The sequence below is a fragment of the Nannospalax galili genome, unplaced genomic scaffold (assembly GCF_000622305.1).
Source record: "Nannospalax galili isolate Female #2095 unplaced genomic scaffold, S.galili_v1.0 scaffold132, whole genome shotgun sequence".
NCBI lineage: Eukaryota > Metazoa > Chordata > Mammalia > Rodentia > Spalacidae > Nannospalax > Nannospalax galili.
This window is the reverse complement of record NW_008332644.1, coordinates 3508741-3527832: the sequence shown is the minus strand read 5'-3', so window position 1 is coordinate 3527832 and position 19092 is coordinate 3508741. Positions and strand designations below refer to the sequence as shown.

General features: G+C 39.6%; 1 protein-coding gene across 4 annotated transcripts in view; it reads right to left on the bottom strand.

Moving 5' to 3' along the window:
* Kdm4c (lysine demethylase 4C) overlaps positions 1-19092 on the bottom strand; it is a 304347-nt gene that overhangs the window by 121600 nt on the left and 163655 nt on the right. For all 4 annotated transcript variants that reach the window (XM_008827556.3, XM_008827554.3, XM_008827555.3 and 1 more), the window contains 2 exons: positions 17061-17274; positions 13699-13775 (listed from right to left, as the gene is read on the bottom strand). In XM_008827556.3, coding sequence (XP_008825778.1) covers positions 13699-13775; positions 17061-17274 — 291 coding nt within the window. The remainder of the gene's footprint in view (positions 1-13698; positions 13776-17060; positions 17275-19092) is intronic.

Below are 19092 nucleotides of genomic sequence, written 5' to 3'. Positions count from 1 at the left end.
TTATTTTGATATATCACAGTGAAAGATTTATCGTCCTCTTTTTTTTTTTTTTTTAAAAAAAAAAAAAAAAAAAAAAAAAAAAAAAAAAAAAACAACTGAAGCTGAATTTCAATAAAAACTTAAAGCTAAAAAAAATTCTGAATACATCAGCAATGAATGAGAAGGGCATTATTAGGACTACAGAGGCCGTTCATAATTTGTAGTAAGAGGGATGTCACAATGCAGAGGCCCTTCCTTCTATAAGGCACCAAGGAGCTAACACAAGCATGCTCAGTCTTGGCAGCTCTCACTTCGGCTGACATATCAATAAATGCCGCTAACAGCAATGTTTAGCCATGGGAACATTAGAGATCGAAGTAATCCCCACCCTAATTCACCTGGCGTGTTCCTAACAGAAATAGAAAGCTGTAAAATATGGTTGGGAAACAAGTACTGACCAATAAGACATGGAAGGTCCATTTCAGTATGTGCCTTATGATAAAGCCCCAATAAAGGGCTAGAATAAGTATGAGATCTAGGAAAGGGAGAGGGGCGACACAATTCCTCTTGATTAATAAATCAAATGATTGATGGGTTTCCTGTACCCATGACTGGAAATTCCACAACTTGAAATGAATTTCACAGAAGCAAGTGACTTCTCTGATACAGATACTCAGCATCTGTCCATATGGCAAGGAAAACAATCACTCAACAAACACTTATCAACATGATATCTGAACACATAAAGGGACAGGAGTGAATGACAATGATTTTGTCATGTTGGGGAGGGAGAGGCAGACAGTCTAAAGGAGGAGATTAGGCACGTCAGAGAGCAATGCTACAGGACAGGCCACGGAGTTCTCAAGGGAAAGGTGACTTTGTCCTAACAGGAAAAATGATCAGTTTGGTAATCGGGATATCTGGTAAGTAATCATAGGTTAGGTTTATCTTTGCACCCTTAAACAGTGGAGATATTATTATGCAGATGTCACTGAGAGAGGTTTGCGCAGAGCCAAGATATAATCTGACCTACTTTAACTAGGTCACTCCACTGCTCTGTGGACAGCAGACTATAGACTGGACAGTTTGGTAAGAGGTCACTGACATAATCCAGAGAAGAAGTAAGGAGTGGGTTAGACCTGAGTAAGAACAGCTGCAGTAGTAAGAACCAGCCAGAAGTCTACACTGCTTCTGAACATACACAAACTGGTTTTATCGTGGGATAGATGCAGAGAACAAGAAAAAGGAAAAGCCCTAAATCTAACTGAAATGGTACTGGCTTTCTTAGTGAAGAGGTGCAAAGTGTCAGTCACTGTAATAAAAGAACCTACGGGAGAAGCTGGTCTGGAGTCCCATTTGGAGCAGACTGCATTTGAGGCCCACAAGAAGAGACAGCAGTACAGGAAGTTGGCCACGTGGGTCTGCAGGTCAGTTAGCATAGCTTACCACTAAAGCTGAGAAGCAGAATGAGACCTCGGTGTGGGTGCATGGAGAAGCGGGGCCTGCTTAGAATCCTGAAAACTGTAAAGAACGCAGCAAAGAGAATGCATGAAATGAAGGCAAGTGGGCTGAAAACCAAAGAAAGACAGAACCTGAGGCCAGAGTGGTGACCAACTGATGGTGCTGCCGAAACAGATGCTAAGGAATGTGGGGTAAAGCCAGTAACTGGAACAAGTGTAGAAGGGAAGTGAGGAAAACAGAATGATGGTCAGGCGTTAAAAAGCTGTCCTGCATAAGGGAGGGGGTCTTTCTAAATAAAAGTCATGAAACAGACAATCAGGAGACTTCAACGACTAGATGATGGGAAAGAAGTATCTATGTGGGCCCACTGGCATCTAGCTCTTGCAAGCAAGAGCCTGAAGAGTGAGGGTTTCTGTGTAACCACGAAGTTACAGGGCCCAGGTAGAAAGTAGAGAGGCAAATTCACCTAAAGAAATTATGCTGAGAGCAGAAAAGAGAGTGGCACGGAGCTGCGGATACGTGCCAAGGGATAAACCTAACAGCAGAGACATGGAAGGCAATCACAGGGCAGCACACACAGAGCGTACTGTACCCACATTGCAGCATTTCTAGGGCCCTGAGAAGATTCAAGATAACAATTCATTTAACACTGTTGATAATATAGAACATCTGTGTCTCACATAAAAACTTGGCTGGTTTATTATTTCTTCTCAGCATGACCCTCAACAATAAACAGAAGGATGTGGTTTGATAAGTTTTGTTATTCATGAGAAATGCCTTCACTGCATTTTCTCGTCTTGCTTTCTTCTTGTGAAGGAGATGGCTTTGCAGGCTGTAACTGACCTCAAGGATCCAAAGTCGGTGTGCAGAACAGTGTGTTAGGTTCACATAATGTCACTCATTATTCTTCCTGATTTTCTGTGTGTCACTAGTTCAAGCACTAAAGATTAATGAGCCATTTGTTCTCGATCAAGAACCTATTTATGAATACAGTTCAACTTACAATAAGGTATGGAGACTTTTTCTCTCCATTCTAAAAGGGGATAGGGTATTGACTGCACAAAAGGGAAAGAAAAGAGGAAAATAATTTTGGCTTTTTAGCTTGTAAGTGGTTCTCACAGGAAGGTTTTCAGCCATTATACCTAAGCTGTCAGAATAATTGATCTCCTCAAATGTGCTGTTCTGTTTGGTTGAAGTGTGATAATTATTACTATGCCAGCCATAGTGAGCCAGCTGCTTCAAATAATTGGACTCCTCATGGAGGAAGATGTAATTTTGGGTTGAAATTCGTTACCACTGAGTAGACTCCTGTCCCAAAGTTCAAAGTCCGTGAAGAGGAGGAAGGAAGAGAAACACCACTGGTCATGTAACTGTCTTACCTTTAACAAGAGCCGGGCCTTTCTTTTCCCACTGGTTTTATTTTGTATGCAAATTGGAGTTGGCCTTGCAAATTGACAGAATACCACATGAGCTTGACAGTATCCGATGGAATAAAAACATCCAAAGTAAAGCAGCTCAAAAGTGGCAAGGCCACCGTGAACTCTCAAGGCCATAGGTGGGCCCAAAATGAAAGTCAATCCCTTTAATCTACATAGAAAAATGTCAACACTTTGTCAGTTCATGCTATTATTTAATCTCCACTCCTTCTTGCATGTCTCGTGATTGTTTTGCTCTTGTCTGAGTATTTCTCGGTTAGGTTTTAGGGTTACTGTGCATATGTCTCCACCCAGGCTACTACAAGGCGTTCTTACAGCACCTTCCTCCCATACCTCAGATACTTCTTGTTCAGGTTAATTTTTCTCAACTTAATACAAACTAGAGTCATCCAGGAAGGGGAAACCTTACATGAGCAACTGCCGCCATCAGACTGGCTGTGGGTATATCTGTGGGGCATTTTCTTAAAGGGTCTAACTCAATGTGGGCAGTGCGATCCCTAGGCAGATAGGCCTGGGCAGAGTAAGAAAGGTAGCTGAGCAACCCAGGAAATGGCATTCCTACATGGTCTCTGCTTCGGTTCCTGCCTTCATTTCCTGAACTAGTTCCCCAAGACAATGGACTGTAACACTGAAAATGAACTAAGCTCCTCTCCATGCTGGCTTTGGTCAAACGCTTTACCTCACAGCAGAAAGCAAGCTAATACGCTTCTCCTCAGAGCACGCTAGTACGCTTCTTTTATTCTGTCTTTTCTTCTTTCTCTAATCCTTATCCTCACCTTTTCTTTTAGCCACTTAATTATAACCTCTCACAGTATACATAGCAATATACCTACTTTCCCCTCCCAGCTACATTACCCACAATGATTATTTTTATTTTCAAGTGAATGTAACCCTATCTCCTTCCTCACCCATTCCACCTCCCTCTCAACCCTAATCTTAAAAACTAAGATTCCAGTATATGCCACACAACCCTTGGTTGTTTATCCTACAACAATTACTGATGTCAGAGGGACCACTGTTGTAAATTGGTTAGTATATTTCCAGCAACTGTGATTTTTTTCAAAGTTAATATCCAATTCAGGGAATAATAGAGTTTATACCAGGCACCCTGAGCTCCAGAACCGAGAAACTGTTTTCTGAACTACAAACCTCAACTCTTCAACATCCCAGGCACACTTCAACATTGCAAGTAATATAACAGAAAGAATACAGCTGATTTTTTAAAAAAAGAAAAAAATTCCAGTCACGTCCAATTCCTCATGCACTAATAGTCAATGGGTAGAAAAAAGAAACCCAATCCAGCCCCGAAGGGACAATACTTATTGGACACTTATAGAATGCAGAAATGGTTACTTCTATTTAAATACACGGAAAGATACTCCTCCAAAAAGTACTCATCCTAAAGGCTTCTAGTGAGTATTAGAGAAAAGCACAGGAATAAAACTCAAAATAATGGCATATTTAAAAAAAAATCAAAGAAGAAAATGGGCTTCTGAAAGAGAACACAAATGACGAAGGAAAGTGATGTTGGATATGATAAAGGAATTCAACAAAGAGAAATGCTGAAGAAAAACCAGTCTGAAATGCTAGAAATGTAAAAATATAGTTCTGTAGCAAGTACCACCAATAGAATGGACTGAGGAGAGGACAGAATATCAGGATTTGGTTTGGACAAAACTAGAGCAATCAAACAAGAACAAAGATAAAATACTAAGACTGTATCAGAGGGAATTCCAATATATATGCAGCATTTTGAAAAGACCAAATCAGTGGGTTTAAAGGCAAAGAAGGAGAAGACTCTCCTTTGAACAACATAAAAAAAATCTTCAAAAGAATCCTGAAAGAAAATTTCCCAGTTTTAGGAAGGACCACAGGCATGTGGAGAGTTCCACAATTCAAATAAAAGCTGCAGATCCATCCAGGAGGTCGTAGGTAATACAGGAAAAAACTCAACCCTCTGAGGAAGACTTGCTATAGAGCCTTCATTTCTAATACCACTTTTACAGAGAGACATGAGGGACACAGAGGACTTAGTTCATCCACTGAATATTACAAATGCCAGAACTGAAAGAAAAGAAGGGACTTGAATTTCAGAAATTAAAAAAAAAAAATACAAAAGAAAGAAAAGTCAATCAAGACATGAACTTCAGGTACACAGGGCCCCAGTGCAGCAAGAGAAGCAGGAAAACCCAAGACAATATGTTTCCCCAACAAATCACTATTCCCATGATAATGCTACCTAATGAAAGTGACATAGAATTTCCAAAGAATTTGAAAGAATGATGATAAATATCTTCAAACAATTCAAGCAAGATGAGAATACACTCCAAGAGATGAGTAAAATAAGGAAGTCAATGCACAATAAGAAAGAAGAGGTAGAATTGCTAAAGAAAACAAAACTGAAATGATAGGAACAGAAAACTCAATAAGCCAAATAAAAGCCTCAGTGGAAAAACCTCACCAATAGAATGTGTCACGAAAAAAGCAGAAAGTGAGGGGTGAAGACAGGGTAGAAGAATGGAATCACTTAGTAAGGGTCAAGCTCTAGGACATCATGAAAACCCAAATGTTCATTCAGATCATGGGCATAGAGGACAGAAAAAGGATAGAAAATATCTTCAATAAAATCACAAAGGAAAATTTCCCAAGACTAGAAAAGAGAGGCCAACTGACACAACTTCAAAGAGACAGGACTGCAAAAGAAAACTCCCCACAATATACTATATTTAAATATCAAAAACATATAATAAAAGGCTTTGAAACCTGCAGGAGAGAAGGTCAAGTCATTTTGAAAGCAAGCCCATCAGAATAGCACCTGATTCTCCAAAAACCATTTAAGGCCAAAGGGTCTGGAAAGATGTACTCCATGTTTGGAAAGACAACTGTCAATCAGGGTATGTTACCAGAGAAAACTTCCTACTTACTCTAGAGTGTCCTGCAAGGAAAACTTCAGTGTGTGATAGGGAGAGCCACACCCACATGAGAGATGAAATGAAAACACAATTTCAGAAAAGTATATCAAACAAGATCTAAGAAAACACCAGAACACAACAAAATAGGAATTAATAGACATCTTTCAATAATGAGTGAAAAAAAAAACAAGAGATTATAATTCTAAGCATATATCCATTAAACACAGGTGTGCCCAAGTTCACTAAACATACTACTAGATCTAAAACTAAAATTTAAAACCCCAAGAAAGTAATTATGGGTGACTTCAATACCTAACCCTCACCAATAGATCATCTGAACAAAAACTAAGCAGAGAAAATTTGGAGTAAAATGACAATACAAACCAGATAGTCCTAAAAGATAACACAGAATATTATAATCAGACACTTTAAAAATACACTTTCTGCTCAGCAACTAATGGAACTTTCTCTAAACCAACAACATAGTAGGACCCAAAGCAAGTCTCAGCAAACCCAGGAAAACTGAAATAGCATCCTGCATTCTATCTGTCCTCAGTGGAATAAAGCTGTACAGAAGCAGCCACACAAACTAGATAAAGCACACAAGTCCAGGGATAACACATTACTGAATGAGAAGTGGGTCAAGGAATAACTTCAGAAAGAAATTGAAAATCAAAGTACAACATACCAAAATCTATGGGACACAATGAAGGCAGTTCTAAGAGAAATTTATACCATTAAATGCATACATCAAAAAATCTGAAGGGTTTTAAGAGATGGTTCAGCTGTTAAGAGTGAGGCTGCCATACCAGCACGTCAGTGCCCAGGACCTAAATCAGGTAGCTCACTACCACCCTCTTCTGATGCCCTGGTCTCACCTACTCAGGCACCTAAACACACAAGGTATATAGCATATATTCACATAGATGCATACATAAATAAAAATAAAGTAAATTTTTAAAAAATTTTTGAAGGCTTCAAATTAACTTAATGATGTTCTTGAAGACCTTGGAAAAACAAGAACATACAACACCTCAAAACAGCAGACAAAAAGATATAATCAAACTCAGGGTTGAAATTAAATATAAATGAAAAAAAAATTCAGTGAAAAAGACATAAATGTCATAACACAGAAAAATCAAACCGGTACAGACATGGAAGCACTAACCCTACTGACTCGCTTTCTTAGTTCTGGAAGGTTCTATGCATGCTGCCAGGAAGAAAAGTCATGAAGACTTATACTATTGCAGGCTACAATAATGACTGACCTTGTGAGATATACCCAGTGGTGTTATAGTGGCAGGAATGGTATATAAGGAATCAACCATGTTCTGACTACATTTAAAGTCAGATCCGCGAGATGAAAACATGTCTGACATAAATGTGTAGCCCCTTAAAACCCGATACTGGCTAGGTCATGAGCCTAATACTACTTTTCTGCTAAATGACATCTTAATAAGCTGTTTGTATTTTTTATCCATAGATTAGTGAATCTCACAACCCTGATTAGAGAAGCTTTTGTTAGCACATGACAATTCACACAAGAGACCCACAACTGGCTAATATTCAGAGAATAAGAGAGAGCAGAGTGCTTCTTCAATGAACACCTACATCACAGATCAGGTATAGGACACAGTGGAGCGCTCCGTCAATGAACATCTACGTCACAGATCAGGTATAGGACACAGTGGAGCGCTCCTTCAATGAACATCTACGTCACAGATCAGGTATAGGACACAGTGGAGTGCTCCTTCAATGAACACCTACATCACAGATCAGGTATAGGACACAGTGGAGCGCTCCTTCAATGAACATCTACATCACAGATCAAGAATCATCATGGAAGAAGGTCAGGGAAGATTGTAAGAACCAGTGAGTAGATAACTTCAGTAAAACAGTATTTGCTGGATATGACTGTATAGTTGCACCAATGAACTCACAATGGCTGTGACTATATAACCAAGACCTGAACAAGATCAAGACAGCTAAAATCTCAGCACAGATGGGGGAGGGGCTTTAGAAGGTCCACTACAATCTGAGGAGTTCTAAGCACCTGAAGGCTCCTGGAGGAGGTAGAGTCATTTTTTTTTTTAGGGATACAGCCTTTGATACTAAATTAATTCAGTGGATGAAGAGGGAGGGAGGGAGGGAACTCACATAAAGTTGGGAGGGAAAAGCGGTGGGGTGGATAGGGTAGGATTTGGAGGGGGGAGTGGGGGATAGAGTTGATCAAATTACACTATATGAATGTGCATATATGAATTTTAATATTAAAAAAGAAACCGAAATGAAAACAATTCATCTAAACTTATGAGATAAGATGAAAGAAGTCCTAAGTGGGAAGTGTATATTTCTAAGTTCCTATGTATAAAGAAATCAGGGACATCTTAAGTAAATCACTTAATGATACACCTTAGGGCCCTGAAAACGAAGCGACAAATCCCAGTTCAACAGATGGAAACAGCTTTTGACAAAACCCAACATCCCTTCATGTTAAATCCCAAGGAAACTCAGAAGGAATGTACCTCAGTGTTTTAAAAGTGATATTATATATGATAAACCTAAAGACAACATTATATTAACTACAGAAAACCCAAAGCATTTCCACTAAAATCAGAAACAAGAGTGTCCACATTCACCACTTTTATTCCATGTTAGTACTAGAAGTCTCAGCAGAGCAATGAGACAACAGAGCAAATAAAAGGACACAAACAGGAAAAGAAGTCCTGAAGGTAACAGGATCCTATACACGAGAGACTTTAAGGGCTTCACGAGAAAACTTTTAGAACCGATAAACATGTTCAGAAAACTGGCAGTATACAAAATTAGCTTAGCATACCAATGACCTACATACTAAGAAAGAAGTCTAGGAACCAATTCCATTCACAATAGCCTCAAAATAAACACACAGCAGCAAAAAACTGGAATAAACCTAATCAACAATGTGAAAGACCTATATAATGAAAATGTTAAAACTCTGAAAAAAGGAATGAAGAAAAGCACTAGAAGATGTAACTCACGTGCTCATGGAGCAGCACAAATAACACTGTGGAAAAGACCACCTACTAAAGGCAGTACAGAAAGTCAATGCAATCTCAATAAAAATCCCACTGATACCTCCACAGAAATAGAAAAAAAAAATCTTAAAATGTATATGGAAACACAAAAGATCCTGGATAGCCAAAACAATCCAGAGTCAAAAAAATTCTGCTGGAGGTATAGTGCTGAAACCATTCTGATTTCACTTTAAACTACAGAGTCCTAATGACAGAAAGCCCTAAGGGAACCTGCCACTATAATATTACTAAAGAAACACAATTGCCATCTGGCTTCAAAATATGCATCCTTGCAGTCACAGATAAGTGTAGTTCTCAGATCTCATCAAAGACATCTCATCAAAGACGTTTCTTTTTACAGCACTCATAAACTATTAGAAAGACCAAGAACTGGTCAAAATGCAGAGTGACTGTGGGGTGCGCCAAAGTCCGAGCAGTACATCTATGACACAAACCATCTGCCCAAAGCTTAGTGAACATCAAAAATGAAGGGACAGAAACCTTGTAAGAGCCTAACTCCTACACGACTGCTACATGATAATTTCTTCTAGAAATGAACAGGGATGCTGCTTCCTTGAACTCTCAACAATAGGGTTGACTTCAGTAGCCCTCCAAGAACACATTAGTCAATACACCAACATGAATGGAAAATTTCACAGTACCCATCCCCTAGAGGAAGAGCTACAGGCAGCCAGTGGTTGCTGAGGGTGAGAGAATCAGGGCTGTCCCCCCAACACCCAAGGGGTGAAGCCCCCACCCCGAGCCTAAGTGATCAAATGAACATGCAAATAAAGACAACATTAACTGGACACAGTACTTGTGTGTGTGTGTGTGTGTGTGTGTGTGTGTGTGTGTGTATGTGTGTGTGTGTGTACACAAAAATATTAAGAGGTCATGAATTCCAGAGGGGATGGCTATACAGACTGGATGAATTGGAGGGGAAAGGGGGAGGTGGTAATGATAAAGCGTACTCACGTATGAAATCCTCAAACGGAAAAGACAACAACAAAAACTCAGCAGGCTGCTGGCATGGAAACAGGCTAGATTCACGGAATACAGAGCTATGGTTGAGGGGTAGTTTCAATGATCAAACTGACATAACCAACCATGAGCTGGGAGAAGAGCTAGATCAGTTTGTCCTACAGGCCTGGCTGTGGTGGACTGTCTTGGTTATATTAAGTGATGGAGGGAGATCAGCCCAAAAGTGGGCATCACCGTTCTCTGAATTGTGGTTCTAGACTGCATCAAAGAGAAGAGTGTAAGCCGGGTATGACCAGCATGCATTCCCTCTCTGCTTTTGGTTATCAATGTGACTAGCACTTCGAGTTCCTGCTGCCTTGGGTTCCCTACAACAACAATCTGTAACCTGGAATTTATAAGCTACAATACTCTCTCTTTCCTAAGTTATATTTGTTGGGTATCTTATAAGAGTAACTGGAAAGGAAACCAAGAACATTGGTACCAAGAAATGAGGCCACTGTCATGACAAACCTAACCATGTGGTTCGTTTTTATTTCTCCCCTTTAGAAGAACAGCTTGGAACTCAGGCTAGGAAAGCTATTGAACGCTGTAAACAGAGCTTGACAGATCATTTTTCTGTGATGTGGAAGGCAGTAAATGCTAAAGAGGAATACTGACAGTCAAGCTCATGAGACTTCGGATACAAAGACTTCATCAGGAACAGTTAGGAACCACTTGTGTAATATTTCAGCCACAAATACAGCTTCATTCTTCTCGTGACCCAAGAACCCCAGTGAAGGAGAGTTTAAACATAATGGACTAGATTGTGATGTGGAGGGAATTTCAGGGCAGCATGGTATTCAGATAAGGACTGAGAAAGTAGCTGTGCTATTTAGAGACTACCAGTAAAGTGAAACTTCCTATATTGCATTGGGAAAATGGGAAAGTGTTTTCTGGGGTCAGCACACAGGGCTGAAACAGCTGTGGGAGTTTAGCTACTATGCAACTGCATCAGGACAACAGTTTTCTAAGTGCCTTCCACATGGTCCTAGCTTTGATGGCATAAAAGGTGCAAGACTGAGGAGAGTCATGAAAAGCACAAGTTCTGACTCAGAGGCTCTGAGAGACTGAACTTAAAGCTTCAGATGTGATGCAGACCCCAGATGCTAGGGACACCAGGACTGTGGGACATCAGATGTGATGCAGACCGCAGGCGCTGGGGAAACCAGAACTGTGGGACATCAGATGGAATGCTTCAGGGACAGAGCAGAACAGGCCTACACATGAGAAGCTATGTGCAAAGATGGAGGAGTGAGGACACCTGACACCTTTGGATCCCAGTGAATTATACTACAAGTCCCAGGTGCTGGACGTGGAGGTATAGGACTTGGTGATCTACTTTGATGGAGTTTGGTTAGCTCTCATGTGACTATTTTACAGAAAATAAGAAGTTTTAAAAATATAATGTTTGTATGTTGGCAGTATAAAACTTATTTTTTGTTTTACAGGAGGTCACAGTTAAGGGACTTGGACTTTTATTTAGAGTACTGGAATTTTTAAAGACTATAGGTATTTTTTAAAAGCGGAACTGTATCTTATATTATGACAAACATGAGACTTGAGGAACAAGAGGTATAGGATTATGGGTTAAAAGCAATGAGATTCTGTGGCAAGTGGACAAAAGATGGGAGTCACGCTGGGTAATTTTCACTGTAAACTGGACACAATCCAGCCAAAAAGAGTAGTGTCATTCCTCGGGCTTTGGTCCTCAATTACACAAAAGTGAGCTAGTGACAAGCATGTGTGTATTCCTTCTCTTTTTGCATGTGACTGTGGACATGACTAGCTGTTTCGAGTTCTTGCTGTCCTGAGTTCCATGCAACAATAAGTGGTAACATGAAATTAATATGTACATGTAGACTAAAGCTAGAGTCTCATTGCTTCCAAAAACCAACTCCAAATGGATGAAGGACCTCAACATAAGACCTGACACTCTGAAGCTGCTAGAAGAAAAAGGGAATACACATTAAGATTTAGTCACAGGTTAGAACTTTCTGAATAGGACTGTAATCACTCAGGACATGAAACAAACAATCAACAAATGGGAGCTCATGAAATTAAAAAAAAAAAGTTCTGTATATCAAAACGAACTATCAATCAAGTGAAGAGGCAATCTACAGAGGATTATTACCTAAAATATACAAAGAACTCAAGAAAGTAAAAACCAGGACAACAAACAATCCAATCAAGAAATGGGCTATGAAACTGAACAGAGAGTTCTCAAAAGAAGAAATATGAATGACTAATAAACTTACAAAAAGCATTCAACATGATTAGCCATCAGAAAAATGCAATTTAAAATACGTTGATGGCCAAGTTTTCATAGTGCTGGAAAGTTCTATGCTTGCTAACAGTGGACAGAAAGAATCAACAATCTTACCCAGGCTGCAATAACCATTGGCTTGAAAGATCTGACCACGGTACAACAGAATAGGGCCTGGACAGCCAGTAAGAACTGGATATGCTAACAAGAACTGGATGGATTAATTCCAACATCATCTAAAAGCAGGACTTTCTGATTGCCTTAAGGATTTTGCCAACCTAATTGATCATATCAAAGCAAATAAAAAGATGTTTTCTAGGCCTATAGATGTAGAAGTTCCTTAAATGGAAGATATTATTTCCTTGTTAAAAATGTTTTATGTATTTAATTGTATTTTATGTGTATAAGTGTTTTGCTGCACGTATGCAAGTGCACCACATGCATACAATGCCTGTGAAGGCCAGAAGAGGGCAGAGGATCCCCTAGAATTGGAGCATCAGATGTTTGGTAGCTGCCGTGTGGGTGCTGGGAACCAAACTGGGGTCTTTTGAGCCATCGCTTCAGTCCCAAGCTATCTCTAACATCAAATTGCCTGTACCATATGAACCATAAACAACATCTTATGAAAAGTGATCCTGCTCCCTCCTCTGTTCTCTCCCTACACAGTGTAGGTGAACACCAGCATTCTGAAGAGTGTTCTCTGAGATGCCTTCAGCTCAGTCATCATATCTGCTTCCACACGTAAGATCTATTTTCACCTAAATCATGATATGTCTTCATATTATTCATTTTTCATACTGTCCTTCAGGATTCTAATTTTAGTTACAAAAAATATATCATTAGCAACTTATCGTTAGCACTGCTAAAGAAAAAGGCAACTGAATCTTACGGCTGACAGTGTCAAAACCAGCTGCTAGATCATCAGTGAGGGAAGCAGAACTCAATCATACAGAATATAGTTCAATAGTAAAACGTGGCATGGTGGATTAAAGAAATAAATCAAAGTCTGTATGAAAGTATGAAAGCAAACTTTCAAAGGCATGTTTACAAAAAGAAAAAAAAAGAAACAGACCAAAAGGAATGTGTCCCCCAAATAGAGGATCATGTCGTATCAAACATTCTGTACGAGTTCACAGTGATGACCTCCACAGAGCGGATACAGTGATGAATAAACAGGGAGACTCATTTTAGTAGAAAAGGTAAGGATGGGGACAGCATGATTTCTTCCAGGGTCGATGAAGATGCCTGCCCTGCCAATTAATTAAAATATTTATTTGTAAGCACTGCGAAAATGTACAGGAAAACAAAGCAAAAACAATCCAGTCTTGGAAATGTAAATGCGAACTTGCTGAAGTGAGGTCCCTGTAGGATTTGAAATATAAGGATGCTATGCAGCAATTTAGATAAACTTTCTACAAGGCCAGTCTGTCATCCTTTGGAGAGGGAAGGCTAGAAATACTCAAGTTCAGAATTGCACATACGAGCACCAAACACTTTTATCTTTCCATCATATTTAAACATGTCAGCACTGGCACCATGAGAGAGGAGGAGACAATACAAAATCTACTTACTGCAGTCCATGCACTTCCTTTGCATCGAGCACACAGCCATCCATCACACACCTCATGTGAAGGGACACCGTAACAACCTACGAAATAATGGATGCGCGCATTAAGTCTCTTGCATCTTTAAATATTAGCCAGGACAGGCAGTCTCTATGGTTCCAGATACTAAGGAGGCTAAGACAAGAGGACCACAAGCTCAAATCCTACCTGGTTAAATGGTGAGTTCAAAGCTAGCCTGTGTTAACTCAGGAGACAGTGCTAAAACAGAAAGTGAAAAGAGGAGGATGTAGCTCAGTGGGAGAGTGCCTAACATGCACAAAGAACTAGGTAAAATGTCAAGTATGGAGGAAAAATGCATGTTTCAAAAATAAATAAAATTAGTCAACATCTAGCATACCATAGCTTTGTAGCAACTACCTAAAAAATAAAAAACATAAGCAAGCCTGTCTCAAAGTTACTATCGAATTTGTGCTTCATAACTATTATGATATATAGTCCCCCAAAACATGAAAGTATGGAAGTTTCTTTTTTCTTTTTTGGTCTTTTTGAGACAGGGTCTCCCTCATAGCCCCAACTGGCCTAGAACTCACTATGTAGACCAGGCTGACCTTGAACTCACAGAGAGCCACCTGCCTCTGCCTCCCAAGTGCTGGGATTAAAGGTGTGTGCCATCACATCCAGTGGAAATTTCTTAAATTAAAAAAAAATCTTACATATTATCATTAGTGTGAGTGTATATGATGTGTGTACAAGTGAGAGTGTGGCCGCAAGAGTGCCACAGCACGTGCAAGGAGGTCAAAGTACACATTTACGAAATCAATAATCTCCACCAGGGTTTCCAAAGATCAATTTCAGGTAACCCGGCTTGCAGAGCAAGTGCTTTTACCTGCTGAGCCATCTCACCTGCCTATTTATTTTGAATTCTTGACAGGGGTTCCCTGTGTAGTCTATGTTGATAGAACTTGTGATGCTACTGCTACAACCTCCTGAGAACTAGGTCAATCGGTGCACTACTACACTAGCACAAGAGTATATGTATTATACTAGCATAGAGTTAATGACTGCATAGACAAAAGTCAATTTTCTAAACTTCCACATCTAATATATCACTCATGAACAAACATTTCAAAATAAGTTGCAACTCATGAAACAGTTTTGGGGAATGTTAATAATAATAATGATAATGATAATGATGATGAACGGCATTAATTTCAGTGATCAGGCATAGTCCATGATGGATAAAGGACTCCTTTCAATTCAGTGTTTGATGGGTCAATGCCTAGACTAAAATAACTATGACGATGACAGATCACACAAATGTGTAATAATTATATGATGCCAAGAAACACTACTGGGTTAGAATCTAAACACCAACAAGATTTAAAAATAAATGACAACCCAGGTCCCAATTATGAAACCAGGTATGTTTAATACCAAGCGCTTGAGGTTCTAAGACAGAAGAAGATGAGTTCCAGGCCAGACTGTGCCACACAGGAAAACCTTGAGGAAGAGAACGGCGAAGGAGGGTGGGAAAGCAGAGGGAAAAGGCGGAGGAAGCATACAGAAAAGGAAGCCGCACATTATCCTGACTTCCTGAAATAAGAGGGTTTGGGAAACTTTAGAGGAGTGCTCTTAACAGTAAATTTTGGTAGGGGTTGAGATGCAAACATAAAATTACAAAGTTAATTAAGGAAAACCCTATCATAAGTAAACAAGAAGAATAAATTCTAAATTTAAGCATGTTTATGGGATATTATGGCCAGACCCTATAGCTGCTGCTTGCAGAAAATAAGATTAAAACCCTATTTGTTGTGTCCTGGTACTTTATCCCTCGAGTACATATAATAATATTGGGTAAATATATACATGCATGTGTGTTACAATCTGATATCATCACAAGAAGATTGCTATCAATATACTTCAAGCAGATAATGTCCAAATCACCTGTGAAAGCAGACCATACCTAATTATGGCAGTGATGCTATGTCAACTGTGAGACTGTGATTGCTTTGGGATAGTGCAGACTATGAAAATTACATTGTCAGCCACAGCAGCTACACTGGCAGGGACAACAACGCAGACATATGCTAGCAGAATAAATACACAATTGGCAGCTTGGGGTGTAGCCCAGTGGTACAACACATGCCTGGTACACATGAGGGCCTACAAAAATGTTAATAACAAAAACAGACATGCAAGAACACTCCCTCAACAGACAGACAAACGTGATTGAAGAGAAAAACCAGGAATAATAAAAATGCCTTAAATTACAGTTGTGGTGTATAACAGATATCTCCTACACATTCTAGGGCACTTAGGTGGCAATTCAATTTTTACAAATATATTTAACACTCATCAACCTGCATAAAAATATCTTGGAACCTTCTGTAACAACTTCTCCCTGGAAGGTAGTAAAGGTTTCCCTACCCTTGTGAAGAAAATAATTTAACTCAATAATTATCAGAATCTTCAAAAGAATATTAATTTCTTGTTTAAAAATAATAACTATAGTCTTTGATCGACATCACAAACTTAGATTTTCACTATCTACTATCTTTTTTTTTCTTCCCTGTAGCCCCAAGCTGCAGCTGGCCTGGACCTCGTTATATAGATCTGATCACACAAAAACCTGTGCCTCCCAAATGCTGGGATTAACAGACAATCTAGTATCCAAAAGAAGGAAAATTCAGGGACTGGAGAGATGTCTCAGCAGTTAAGAGCACTTTTTGCTCTTGTAGTTGACCCAGGTTTGGTTCCCAACACCCACATGGCAGCTAACAACCATCCTTAACTGCAGTTCCAGGGATCTGACACCTTCTCTGGCATTGTATGCAAAGGTGAATTACATACATGCAAGAAAAATACTCATACATATAAAATTTTTAAAAAAGATCAAAAAAAATTTTAAGAAAAAATAAGCAAAACATGTGAACGGGGTCCATGACAATACCCAGATCCCAAACTGAGAAAATATCAAGACTTCACTTCACTAGTACTTCAAAAACCAGCAGAGAACAGGGAGATTACCTATTTACAATTTTATGTAAGAAACAACCAGTTAGAAAACTAAGAGTGGGATTGTAGTTGTAGCTCAGGTGGTAAAGACCTGGATTCCATCCTACCATCATATAAGTCCAGGCATGGGAGCACATACCTGTAATCCCAGCCTTTCAGAAGTAGAGACGAGAGGGTCAAAAGTTTTCAAGGACATGTCGTGACGACATAGTAGGCAAGAGGCCAGCCCAGGCTACGTGAGCTCTTGCCTCAATAAATGCCAACATTTAAAATGACAGATTATAAGACGTGACTCTTAAAGGCTAAGAAAAACACTGAAAAGCCAGTTACCAGAGAATCATAAACTTATTTACTTGCATGAACCCGTACAAAGCACTTGGCACAGGAAATCAGAAGACTTGTTCCATCCTCTTCAAGGAAGACATTGGGGGGGGAATACTCTATATTTTCTTCACTATAGATAAAGCACATCTCTGGAATGATGGGTTTAGTCTTTCTTCCGGATTTAATCACATCGTCTAATTTTGTCTCCCATCTAGAATCATTTTCTTCATTGCTGCTATCTGGCTGAAAAAGATAACATTTCCACATGAGTAAAAAATAAGAAAAGAGTTCATCTTTTATTCAATAATCCACTAGCACCTGTTCTAACCACTGAATTACAACTTTCTCCTGTTGTTTTCCCTAACTCAAGTGCTAACATTTTACCAACGGTCTTGTCAGGACTCCCATTCTGAAATGAATCAATAGGAATAAGAAAAGTCTAACTGTAGGCTCATGCAAGAACATGATAAGGCCTGCAAGCTCCCTGAGATGGGCCAGTGATGAATGCATCTCTCACCAGAGAAGCATCCTCGTGAAGCAGATGGTGATAACAGAGACCCAGAACTGGCCAACATGCAGAGAATAAAAGAACACAGTACTTATCCCTGAAGAGGACTCCTATATCAAACCTCTGTCTCCCAAAGCTCAGGGAACATGGTGGAAGAGGGTGAGGAAAGATTGTAAGAGCCAGAGGTGGTAGATGACCACAAGGAAATAAGAGTTTCCAGACAGCTGGGCAGTTACTCCTATGAACTCACAATAATGGTGACAAAGTGCACAAGTCCCATATAAGCTCAAGCCAGCCAAAATCCCAGCGCAGAAGTAGAAAGTGGGTAAGAAACCCCAACCCTGAAAAAGTACTGGCAACCAATGGCTGCCGGGAGGGGAGAGTCAGACTGCCTTAGGGGTGTGCCTCTGGGTAAGCTGACCAAGCTCTAGTGGATGGACCCACATTGAAGGGCATTTGGGGACACAACTTTGAGTCAGCAGGCCTTTAAAAAAATATGATTCACGAAATTGGACAGGTGGTACCATGGAGAGGTGCAGATAGGGGAGGGAGTCTAAAGATGATCAAAATCTATTACATGAAATTCAGAAAAGTTCAACAAACCAATCAATCAGTCAAAGAACAAGGAAGAGCCATGGGGTGATGCACTTGTGTTCCTAATACCAGTGATGAGGGAGGGGACAGCAGATACTTCAGGCTCATGGGCCAGCCTTATCTACTCAGTGAGTTATAGGCCAGCAAGAAACCCTGGCTTCAAAGGAAAAGAAGACGGAGCCTGATTGATGACACTCCAGGTTATTCTCTAACCACACCAGTAAGCACACAATGTACGTGTGTACATACATACACATACATACATACACACACACACACACACACACACACACACACACACACACAAAACCCTATTGCATTAGATATTTCTATTTCAGGCAGTACATTTCAGTAGATTATCAGTGGTGAATGACAGAAGCAACATTGATAAGAATAGTAATAATAATTCCAGCCAGGGCTTAGCTAGCAATCTATTGAGACCCCATGCCAAGAATGCACACACATAAAACCAGACAAACTCAAACACACATCTAGAGAACACACAAACTTTGGGACTATTCCATAATACTTTACTAATGTACTACCTTTAAGTATTGCTAGTCTTATGACAAAGATTATTTATGCATACAGGTAAACCAGAGCAATCTGGTGAACACCATTAATAGAAGCTTATTTATGGGTGAATACTATTCTAGCATAGGATTTTCTGTGGTAGCATAATATGACATTGGTGAATAATTACTGAAGGTTTCTCTTCAGGAAAATGTCAAAGCCTCCTGAGTAGACAGAAGTAGATTTATGAAAATACAGATCAGTAAGCAAATTTGGCAACTGCTTTAAAGTATCTGGAATCAAATATTGGTGACATTTATTCGCATTAACTAAGTGCGTAGCACCCTCAAGGACAGCACATTTATGTGAAGAGACGCAAGAGTAATAACAACACTACATACCAAGATTCATTAAAAGAAACGAGTGTGTCCAAACCTTGGAGTTGT